At 36.0% G+C, this 12,734-nt stretch overlaps 1 protein-coding gene across 1 annotated transcript in view; it reads left to right on the forward strand.

Moving 5' to 3' along the window:
* The window catches only part of slc6a11b (solute carrier family 6 member 11b), a 39,969-nt gene extending 31,750 nt beyond the window's left edge, over positions 1 to 8,219 (forward strand). Inside the window, exons 12-15 of the mRNA XM_088916545.1 lie at positions 1,561 to 1,663; positions 2,122 to 2,222; positions 2,499 to 2,669; positions 4,907 to 8,219. Coding sequence (XP_088772671.1) covers positions 1,561 to 1,663; positions 2,122 to 2,222; positions 2,499 to 2,669; positions 4,907 to 5,059 — 528 coding nt within the window. The 3' untranslated portion in view covers positions 5,060 to 8,219. The remainder of the gene's footprint in view (positions 1 to 1,560; positions 1,664 to 2,121; positions 2,223 to 2,498; positions 2,670 to 4,906) is intronic.
* Positions 8,220 to 12,734: the final 4,515 nt, after the last annotated feature.

The raw sequence follows: 12,734 nt of genomic DNA on the forward strand, positions 1-12,734 counted from the left end.
ATTAAGTTAGACACTACTACTGGTTCTTTGTTTTATTATTCGCTGGTACGATAAATTTCACCTGTTCAGTGATAGCTTTGTTTTGTTATACTTTCTATATATGAATATACTGTATATGAATAAATATTCACAAGTTAAAGAATGGTTTGCGACAAATGTGGCTACTAAAACACTATCAGAAAGCTCACAAAAGCCCTGTGGTTCCTCTTAATATCCAAGACCAAGTCTGTGCTGCTTGCTGCTTGCTTTATAATGTGACTGGTCAAACACCAGTTTGACCAGTCACCGGCAGGGGGATGGACTTACTACTTTTTCGGACAGTGTGAACTAAGATCCCTGAGACGGTGGTTCAACCCGGAGTCTGTGGTGCTGTCACTCAGATCAGTGAGAGTGATACTTGTCATCAGGGATACTTGTTATTTTCTGAGATTGCTTTGGAGTAGGGAGTGTGGTATAACAGGTCACTCCCCAGTATTCAAACTCCCTTGCAGTTATATCATCAAGGATTTGGCCTTGTTCTGTGCACCCTGAGTTGGGGTTTTGGAGATGCCTGAAGCAGTATTTTGAAGATGGGGTGTGACCACACATGCTACGCAGGGGTCAAATAATTATTTAGGCAAAAAAGAGTGAATGCAGACAGATACTAACACTGTCACTGTCAGGGAGAAGACATTTAACACAAAGGTTCCTACTCTGAAGACACTCATTAGCTCAGCTAATGCAATGTTTGCACTATCTTTGTCTTGGACCTTATTCATGTGCCCCTACTCTCTCTCTCTCAAGGCCTGGTTATCTGCTTTCTGTCCATTTTGTGATTAATGTTATCAATGAATCCTTGAAATCTGGTCTTTTTCCTATGAGCTTAATGTCTACTACTAGTAAACCATATTAAAAAGCCCAGTCTGGACCCACAAGTACTTAACAGCTACAGTATGTTGTAATTTCCAATTTACCTTTTCTTGCCAAAATTGTGCAATGGACATCAGTGGCTCAATTACATTTTATATGTCATTCAATTAACTCTTTGAACCCTTGCTGTCAGTTTAGAAAGAGACAATACTAATACAGCTCTTGTTAGGGTAGTTCACACTCATGCCACTGACTTCTGAAATAATGTGCAGATTTTGATAGTGTCAACCAGGGCATCTTACTTCATCACATGGAGAGTTATAGGGATCTCAAGTGTTTTCTTCTTTGTCTTAGCTCTTATTTGGCTGCTAGGCACCAGTTTCTAAATTATGACACTTCTAAAGCTGTTGTCATGTCACTTTCCACAGTCACCTTTCTATGTAAGGTTTTCATTTTGCCCCTTAGCTTTGCAAAGTTGTTGTTGGTGGTATTGAAATCAAGTCCTCGATGACATTTAGAAACCTAGGTGTTACTTTTGACCCTCAGTTGTCATTTGAAGAGCATTTTAGGAGCATCTTAAGGGTATCTTTCTGCCACTTGACAGCAAAAGTGCAAAAATAGAACCTTTTTTCTTTCTTTAATTGGAGAATTGGAGTAAAACTCCAAAGTCGTATCCAAAGTCATGTCTAACCTTCTGTTTTTTCTTCACAGGGTGGGATGTATATTTTCCAGTTGTTTGATTCATATGCAGCCAGCGGAATGTGCCTGCTGTTCGTAGCAATCTTTGAGTCTATATGTATAGGCTGGGTATACGGTAAGAATCATGGTGATGCCCTGTTAACACGTAGGTGACTATAGAATCGATTGGTGCATACTTGTGCCAAGTTGTGTACCTTTCTGTGTATGTTCAAAAGAATAAATATAATATTATATTGTTAAGATAGTGTCAATGACAAAAATCCTGTAATGACGGAGGAAATTCTGTAATGTTTTATTCCCTACTAATCTTATTATTGTTGTTTTGGTTCCCTCTGCTGGTCAGTTACATTATATTCCCTTTTGGTGTGATGGTAAACGAAAGTGATAAATGTAATGGCTTTCTTACAAAAATGCAAGTTGCCTCCTTTTGACTTCATTTCTTATCTTTTTAAGAGTTCTTGCACATTAGTGTTTCACGGATTACAAATAAGATAACCTCACTTGGTATTGGTAACAAAGTTTATTTACTCATTTGTTTTAACTTTCTTTGTTAAAATGTTTTTTTTTTAACAGGGAGCGATAGGTTCTACCAAAATATTGAAGATATGATTGGATATAAGCCAGTGTTTTTTATTAAATGGTGTTGGATGCTCTTAACTCCAGGCATCTGTGCGGTATGTTGAAAAGTTGATTGAAATCTCTTTCATTTTTCTACATCTGGAAGTGAATGCATCTGAATAACTGAGCTGAGTGTTGCTTTAAATTCCACAGCTATGAATAAAAAGGATTTCAAAATAGGTGTATGCACCAAGTGAGCTCATTTGAGTTAAATACTTGCTTCAAGTGAGAATATTAAGGTGCAAGTAAAATCAATTCAGAGATTGTTGAATTTTTTTGAAATGTGTGCATAATCATCTTTGACATTTTTTTATTGCTTTTTTTTATTTCAGGGAATCTTTCTGTTTTTCCTAATTAAGTACAAGCCTCTAAAGTACAACAATGTTTATGTGTATCCAGACTGGGGATATGGGATAGGCTGGATGATGGCTCTGTCATCCATGATCTGTATTCCTCTGGGCATTATCTTCAAACTCTGGACAACAGAAGGAACCTTTTCAGAGGTAAAGAGCATTTGTTAGTGTTTCAACACAAAAGCATAACATACTTTTATTGTGACGCCAACAAGTGTCTAGGTGTAAAGGGGTGTAACATTTAGGATAGTTTTTGGATGCAGGTAGGTTCTGGTGAGGGGCTTGGGAAGTGTGATAACAAGTGGCGGCGCAAAAGTGATGATTTTAAGGTGAGTGGTACGTAATAGGACACAATAACACACAGGGAGAGGAAACTAGAGCGGTGCCAAAGGAAAGAAAACAAACAAAAGAGCTGGAAGTGAGGGAAAGCTGACCCAACTACAAAAGAAAACCCGAAACACTCGGTCTTCGGCGTCTTCAAACACCCTACTGTAGCTAACCTTCACTGACTACCCAAAACCATACAAGACAAAACAGCACTCACCCCTCCTAAACTAGTGTTACTAATACAGAGATCAACTACCTGTGCAGAATGTACCCAACAACCTAAACTAACCCTATACACAAAGGTTCACACAAATACACAAGTGAACTACAAATACCAATAAGGGAAAATGAGAGTAGACACAGGTAACAGGGTACAAAAGAACACAGAGGTTGATACAATATGTCTGGGCAAGGTAAGGGCGAAATGCGGGGAGACGAATACAAACCAACAAAGCCGAAACTAAACGAAAACACACACACGAAGCGAAACAAACGAAAACGAAGAAACGAAGCCGAAGCAAAACCAAAAGCAAAGCGAAACCGAAGCCAAAGCCGAAGCCGAGTGGGACCGAAGTCAAACGAAAGGTCCCTTCAATCGGAAAACCTCCAAGTTATATACTGAATAAGCTGAGTTCTGATTGGTCGAAAGTTAATTGAAGATGACGTAATACGAAACAATGGTGTAATGATGGATCAATGGGGGAGGGAGAACAATCAAGGTCAGGAAGTGCGGAACATAGCAACAAAAATACACATGGACCACACACTGGGACATAACACCCCTACCCATAAAAACAAATATCTAATGTTTGTTAAAGCAAGGGAAAAAAAACAGTAGGCTATACTCTACCCCCTGCAAGGTCATTTCCTAAAATAAAAGTTACTCCTTTAACAGGTAACGAATGACGTACCCCAACTCTACCAAACCCCTCACACAAAAGTTCACACAAATACACAAGTGAACTACGAATACAAACAAGTGTAGACACAAGTAACGGTACAAAACAACACAGACGTTGATATAATACATCTGGGCAAGGTAATGGCGAAATACAGGATAACACAAACAAACGAAAGTATGAGGAGACGACCACAAACCAACAAAGCCGAAGCTATACGAAAACACACACGAAGCGAAGCCGAAGCAAAACCAAAAGCGAAACGGGACCGAAGTCAAAGAAAGGCCCCTTCATTCTGAAAACCTCCAAGTTATATACTGAATAAGCTGAGTTCCGATTGGTCGAAAGTTAATTGAAGACGACGTAATACGGAAACAATGGTGTAATGATGGACCCATGGGGGAGGGAGAACAATCAAGGTCAGGAAGTGCGGAACATATCAACAAAAATACACATGGACCACACATTGGGATGTAACATTTATGAAGTGTGCTTTAAAAAAAAAACTTTGACAACCATAAAGTACAATTAAAATGTCCTAGACATACTGTATCTGGCCACTGCATAAACCTTATATATAGTAATATATATATATTACTATAGTTTCTGCATGGCATGTTTACTTCTGTATCTTACCGTTGCTAACCAAGTCTAGAGAATGGTGCAGAGAAAAAAAGAATGAAAGACTGGTGTATAAAAAGCTTTGTCAAAATATAGTATATTGCTTTAAATTTGTGTCAGTTACATGCTGTGTGATGAGCAAAAAGACAGAGAATACAATATACAGTAGGTCCAATATGTCATCTAAAGAAATTTTTTTGTTTCCTGGCACACCTGTAAAATTATTGAAGAAGCCCATTTCTGATGATGAGCAAAGGTTCTTTTAAAAACGTAATAGTCAGGATTTACAAGCAAATATTTGAACAAAGAAATAAAGGGAGTCTATATAAAAAAAAAAGAAAAAAGGTCCAATGTTGTCTCGTTTGCAGTGTGAAATAATATAATCTATAGGATGTACTGTGTGATTTTTAGCAAGTTAGCAAGCAAACCCAACTCAAATGTTTATCAGAAGCAAGAGGAAAATTTAGGAAATATTTAAAGTGTTGGAAAGTTTGTTTCTTTCTTCAGAAACTTATTTTTTTTTGTGTGTCTTGATTTCAGAAAATTAAAAAGCTAACCACTCCAAGCTCAGATCTGAGAATGCGAGGTAAACTTAGTGGGAGCTCATTGTCCTACGCAGTAAATGACTGTGATGCCAAACTGAAAGGGGATGGGAATATCTCCACTATCACAGAAAAAGAAACGCATTTCTAAAAACGACTACAAAAAGGAAGTGAAATGACTTGTTTTTTTTATTTTTGTAAAAAGAAATCAAATATAGAGACACGCTTGTTTTGCAAACTATTAACAAGTTCATTTTTAAAATATGCATTATGACATAATTAAAAAGGTGACCTTTTGTTAATTGTAAAAATAAATGATAATATAAACCTTTCATGATATTAGTATCACATTGTAATACCTGTGACACTAGTAAGTATTTACTGTTAGAATGATATCTATGTAAAATGTGTTGTAAAACTTTTATACCTTTGATTATTATTGAAGAACTCTGTATAGATACAGTATGTTTCTAATTTGTAGATCTACTCAGACCATTCCAAATTTAAATGTATGTCTACAGGTTGAGAGATGATTGTTTTCCCTGCTGTGGGGAAAGACCTAGTGTAATTCTTGGGTACAATTCCTGTTCTTGTGCTTAGTCCTTCTTCATCAGCATTTCCATTGTTTGCTATCACTCGCAGGGCGAGTTTGGAGAATACTATTTTTCCTAGAAATTTTATAAGACACAGAATTCTTACATTACACATGATTAAACTGAGTTTAATCAACGCTGACGGTGGTAATGCAGTTTTCCTTGATTTTCTTCTAACTGTGGCTCCGATTACTCATTTTAACATTTGAAAGTCATCTTTCTTTTTAAAAAAAAGTTCAGATTGGTGTACCACATGACTTTGACTTTGTTTAATTTTTCTAGTACTAGCCTCATGTGCATTCTTATATTCAGGGAAAAAAAACTTAGTTTGGTTAGTTTTAGTCAGTTTGCACCGGGTTAGGAAACCTCATCTCAGGATGATGATGCTTCAGGCACATCACTGATGTTTATTTGTGTAGCAGGAGCAGAGCTGCAAAGTAAAGAATTTACTAAGAACTCTGTACACATGCATACTCCTTTGGTGTGGTCTACCCTCTCATGCAGTTTTAACAAAAAAGTTTTGCATGTAAATGTGCGCACTTAACATCCATTTAACATTTTGTTGTAATTTTTAAACAATTCTGGCAATTTTTGTGTACTCTCACCCAGGACGAAAACGTTTTTTGAAAACAAAAATGTCTGTGAAGACTTCTGATATGTTATACAGCAATCTGTCTTTTTGAAGTTTGTTTGTTGTATGTACTGTATGTTTTACATACAGATTTTGGTGTTCATAGGGCACACGATTTTATTGTCTGCTTACATTTAAAAATAAATATTAAAAAGGAAAGAAAATTAATGTTCACTAGCTCTTTCTGTGCCTGTGTAGGTTTAAAAATAGGATAAAGTCCAATGATGTACTTTTACATCACTTTGTTTAATAAATGTTTTGCATTTTTGCATTTTTGTTGTATAGATTGTGCTACCACATCAAGCAAAATGCATTGGTCTGTACCAGCTCTATAAATAAGTAAAACTGAAAATGCAATTTCTTAATTGCAATTTCTTTGCATTCACCTATCTGAGTTTCAAGATGTGAAATGTCTTTAGCTCATATCTTAGAGCCCACTGAAACAGATGATGTGTATCGTCCATTGGTTTTCACCAGTTCAAGTTGTTTCTGTGTGGCAGATTCTAGATTTGCACTGTTTTCTTGATTTAAAAATTATCAGAATTTCGGAAGTCCACCCTTCTTGTTTAAAATCATGTTTGTAACATTAATTGGTTAGCCCCTTCAAAGAGTGGTTAATTTCTCATGACAAGTAAACATGTGAACGGTTCCTGAAAGATGAATTTCTATGAAGTAATCCTGAAAATAAATGAACTTAATCAACTGTTTCATGCACCACTCTGACAAATGTCTTTGATAGTATCAAGATACACTTTAAATCACTAGTGATTTATCAGTATACAACAGTATATGATGCAGTTCTTACCGTTAATGCAAGTTTTATTTTAATGCAAAGTAGTAACAAGAGGACTATATACAGAAAATCCTTTTGGCCCTTAAACAATTATCTGCTTTTTCTGAATTGACCAGAAGAAATGCTATTGCCTTGTTTTGGGTTAACCGAAGGGTGGGTTCCCTGGTTTCTTCTCCTTTTGAGGAGATCAGCATTGTAAAAATAACTAGAAAAATATAACTATAAAGCAGCAAAGGTGGATAAATGAATACTTTATTGTTTTATTAAAGCAATGTTAATGTGAAGCTTTTAGCTTTCTGCATTGCAAAATAAAGAGGATGAATGTACAGTAGTAGCTTTTGGCACTGTTTTTCTCTTAAGTGATGAAATAAGAAGGTTTTCTGTTTTTCTTAAAAATCTAAAATAACACTTTAACGCATACTAATTTTGAATATATTGTCATTGAAAAGATGAATGTTATTGATTTTGTATGAAGTTGTTTAAAGAAGTAAAGACTTACGAGATTTACTTATTTTGCATATAAAATATATCTTTCTTTTATGTAGTGTTTTACAAACATGAATGAAAGGAAAAAAGAAAGTGTGTAACTTGAAGGTTTGTTAACTCTCATGGATAGTTTAACACATCAGTAAATTGTGTGTGTAACTTCAACCTATTGAATTACTACATTAATTGCTCTGACTGATTTGCTATTTTGTTGACTTCAACTTTAATTCATGAGATTTTCATGGATATTCTTGATAATTTCCTTACTTAGTGGATTGACTGTTCATAAAGAATGTTTTCAGTTACATTTTAGTAACAGTTATGTCCAGAACAAGTGATATTAAACTCAGTTTGACTCTCATGACTGAGTCAACTTCCATAAAATACTGAAACTGAGAATAAGGCAATGGTTGTGCTGATGTTTGTGAACACCAAGTTTACAAATCAATCATTACACATATTGTGATAATATTCAAATATATCACAAGTGGCTTGGGCACAAAATAAATCTTTTGGTGGGAGGACTGAATTATTTAATTAACAATGATATTTTCCAAGCTGTCAACACAAAACCTGCTTGGAGAAAATGGGAGTTTGTAAGGAACTTTTATGCACAGGAAGTGCAAAGCTATGAAACTGAGATTGTTTTTTTTTGTGTTCGCTGTTTCAAATTTGCTCATTACACTGGCGATCTTTTTGTCATTAGAAAATGTGATTGTGAAAGGTTTGTTGGTGTCAAAACTGCTGTTAGTTTCGAAAGAGAGATTTACCTGTGAAAAACAAAAGTAAAACATTGTATTATATGAAACTGCATTTGATCCGGTCTTTTCTATTTCTCTCTATATCTCTTTAAAATTGATAAAAGAGTCACCAATTTTTTGTGTACTTCTGCTGTTGATTGCTGCAAACAAAGCCTGCATACTGTAGATCTAAGGTAATGAAATACACTGCAATGTAATCAATGTATAGAAGCTAGAGCTACAAAGCTAAAGCAACAGAGCAATACTGAACCCTAATGGAATGCAAATGACATTTAAGCAGAGACGATAACCGTCCATAGAGTGCATAAGCACTGCACTGTCAGGAGTGGGAAAGAAGCAGGCCTAGTATACCTCCTGTGATTGCTTGACAGTTCACTGCCTGAGGCCAAGCCAAGACCAAAGACAGAGAGGAAAAAATGTGGTCTGAGGATAAAATTTACTAAGAACATGCTACTGTATTTATAGATACAGGTTGCTATACGGTGATTTAAAGGAGGTTTAGCATCCTGGTAACTATGGCAACTGTGAAACTGGGTGCTGGCAGAAAAGTGTCACATGACTCCAGCATGAAGATGGAAAACACAGTGGCACTCAGCAGTGTTACAGCAGTACTACAGTCTAATCCATTCACCGGTCTTTTACTTGAGTGATCTTCTGTCTTCTGTAGTTATTGTTAAAATTAGTAGTTGTACATTAATATCTGTTTTAACTGGATTGCCATAATCTCTGAGTTCTTTCATCTCTAGTTTGTGTCTGCCATCAGTTTCCTTGCTTTAACAAAAATATTTTAAAACCGAGTTTTGTTCAATTGCAAACTGTGATGGCTTTTTTTGTATTACCATAAAAACGTGTATTCAGGTATGCCTGGCTGCATTTTGGTTAACAGCTCCCTAGACTTTATATTTAATTCAGGTTCAGGAGTCATATTAGTAGTTGTCTGATGTTTAAACAGGACCACTCATCTTCTAACCCATCAGGTCTTCTCTATTTTGGAAGTTTGCTACAGCCACCTCTTTAATTATTTCACTGGTAATTAATGGGACCAATATGCTGCTGATTCTATTGCTGTTCAACACGACTCCTTATCTTCAGATTACCCTGACTTTTGGAACTAGAGACCCCTAAAAACAAAGGGCAACTTTTGAAACATCCAAATATAGCCTCGTATCTGATTGGCTGACAAATTTCAACAAATTCAAAACGGTACACATTTTTCTGCCAAATGCTCCTACATTATCTGCCTTCTTTATGCCTATATGGGATTGATTTATAGATGTTCAACGATTTATAAAGGTAAGAGTGTAATATTGTGCTACCGAGGTGGGACTTGGATGGCGTTCCGAGAACGAGAAAGAACCCGACAACAGACCGCAACACCACATCTGCCTGCACGCACTTGTAACTGCCCAGCACACCTGCACGCTGGTGGGGCCGGATTACAGAGCTAAGCATTCCTAGACAACGGGCAAGGCAGTCAACATGCACTCGAAGGGAAAGTGTCAGGCAGCCAGACAATCTGCACTGTGCAGCTGTGTACACAGACAGCTGCAGAGCCGTAAGCTGGAAAGAAAGCATAGGGTTAGTACCAACAACTGCAGCACGTGAGTAAGCCAGGGAAACACACAGACCAAGCTCAAGGGGCTCAATGTCAGAGCACCAAGCCCTGTCAGATCCGGGTCTATATTGAACACCACATCTGACCAGGGTGTGGCTGTCAACCAATTCCAGGTGTTCAGGGACTCCAGGCGGTCCTCTTCCATGGCAGCTGGAAGGTGATGACATAACTGGCTGACGTGACACTGCCAGCTCGGGACATTACGAAGAGTAGTTTAGCACATTAATACGAGGTCCCACATGAGGGACCAGAGTGCTAAAACTTTCGATACGTGTAAAACCAGCCAGCTCGCTAAAGATGATTAAATTATGAATTTAAGCTACAAAATTTCCAAAATATTGCAACATTATGGTGTGGAAGTTATTAATTATGTACTGAATAATTCCTTCAGTATCCATTTGTTCCCAAATATTGATATATTGTTAAAATAAACTTTGTGTTCAGCTGTACATGAGCTGTAAAAAAATCCTTTTTTAATCTGTATTGGAAAAGCATGTTTTCAAATCTTTAGACTGCATTACTCCCTTAGGAGGTTTAATTTAAATTTAATCACATTCATTTCTTTAAGATAAATCAAGTCAATCAATCATTTCCATCATTAGGTTCAGACGTATGCAGTCTTATTTAAATGTGTAAAGTAAAGCCATTATAATGATGTTTACCTGTATTTGCATGCCACTAATTAAGCTTCACATGCAATCAAAGATGCATATATTATTTAATGAAACTCTTTAGAATTTAGCATAAATGCAGGTTTCTAAATCTCAGTAGGTTCCATTGTTTGAATTAAATTACATTTTAATTTTAAGTTCATTTTCCCGTTTTTTTAATTCTATTCTGCTATGGGACCAAACAATAACACTGTTAGATCATTTATGAAAGATCAGAATCACCACAAGGCATTATCATACATTTGACCTTTTTATATTTTTATCTTTGTGTTAAACACTTCACACCACTTTACTGAACACTGTGAACACTGGATAAGCCATAAGGCTCATAATAAGCCTACTCAAACAAATATATTTACATTTAGATTTAAAAGGTTTAACTGTGTCAGAAATTCTAATTTAACATTATGTTCCAACAATAAGAAACTTAATAACTTCTGACCCTTTCCAACTGATTTTAAACTTCCAATTAGTCCCTTTAAGAATTCCACAATGACTGAAAAGTAAAATCCTCTTGCTGTGAAAAACCGCTAAAATTCAACTCCAAAAATATTGATGATTTTGATCAGTGCAAGGTTGTGATTTTTGAGGGTTTTTTTTATTTATTATTTCACTTCACCTTGAGTTTGGTCTGATAACTTGAATCTAATGAATTAAGCACATACCTTTTTAAGCCTTTCCAAATGGGTTTTACTTTTCCATAAAGCCTGAGTATCAAATAGATTCAAAACTATAATCCTAACAAACAGCAGGTGGCAGCAGATTCAAAATATTGGATAAAGTCGATTACTGCAGAGCTGTTTTGCTGGAATGTTTCTGAACACAGAAGGATCAGAGGGTTAGAAATGCATACAATGCTGTTTTCTTTAAGTATTTTAAAAATAGTTTCTAGAATGCTCCCCTGTTTTAGAACAAAATACATTTCAAAGACACACCACAGTACGTGATACATTATTTGGTGTTTGGTGTTGGTTGATTCGGTAATATTTAGCTACAGTAAAAGGAACATTGATGTACTGTAGTAAAAGGAATGCTGATGAGAGACCTTAACACTCCTGTCCTTAAAAATGCTGAAAAAAAAGGTTAACATTAAATTTTCAGAGATTTTCATTGACATTTGATTGAATGTTACTGTTTACAGGTTTATTTATCCTTTTCCCCAGGAGATATGATGTACACCTCCCCGAGTCTAAAACAACAGAAAACCAATGATAAATACAATTTTCTGTATTTCTTCACAGTTCACAAGAAGAAAATGAAAGGAAGAATGAATGGTCATTAGTGCATTTACTACCTTATTTTGGTCAGTTTTGTATTTGTATTCAGGTTTCAGTACATGTCAGCTACCTTACTGCAAATGTAATCTCTAGCTCTGGTTTCTATAGAAACTGCACAATGGCGGGGAGCATGGTGAGAAGGCAATTTCCTTTATAATGAGTGAGCAACACAAAGAAAATGGTGGAGAGACCTGAAGCAGGTCTATATACTGTAGCTGGTGGGAAAATCGTAAAGAGGGGGAATGGTTTCCTTTTCATCCTTTAGGTAATAAGTACCAGAATGTTTCCAGGAATTAAAAGTATTGATATTCATAAAAACTTATGTTTTTGGTTTAAGGAGCAGCCAGGATACTGTAGAAGTCCTGGAAGGAAACTTTCATCTGTATCCACCTTCATTTACTGTACAGTACGTCTTCTTTCATGGGGTTTATGAGGGCTTGATGACTATCATGTTGTTCTCTCTTGGGGAGGGGGGGCAGGGGCCTTATTGTTGCCACAGGACAAAAAGTGCCCTTAACTGTGATGGATGCACTCCATAAGTTAAGAAATACTAATAAAAATAGAACATACAGTACAATATTTGCAATGGGTGAATTGATACGAATGAAAAAAAATGACTGTCAAAATGAGATCAATGATTTAGATCATTTAGCCAGTAGCTTCAAATACAGGTTAAACATTGGTCATTTAATCAGCCTCAGGAATGGTACTAGTAAAATATTACTGAGTTTTTTTTAAATACCCTGCTACAAAATGCATATAGCAGCATTACAGTTGCCAGCCTTACAGTCCTCCATTTTGACCTGTTTTGTAATAAAATGCAGTTGTTTTCTCTATATAGTTTACAAGCTGGTTTTTTAGTTACAGTTCAATCCTAAATCTAATTCTTAATTTAGTCCAACTATGGAGCTGTTTACTAGCCACTGCTACATCCTAATAATTACACTCAAAGATGCACTTAGGCCTGCCTAGAAAATCTAGGATTCTGACACAGCATAT

Source organism: Atractosteus spatula, chromosome 5, assembly GCF_055471065.1.
Source record: "Atractosteus spatula isolate fAtrSpa1 chromosome 5, fAtrSpa1.hap1, whole genome shotgun sequence".
Lineage (NCBI taxonomy): Eukaryota > Metazoa > Chordata > Actinopteri > Semionotiformes > Lepisosteidae > Atractosteus > Atractosteus spatula.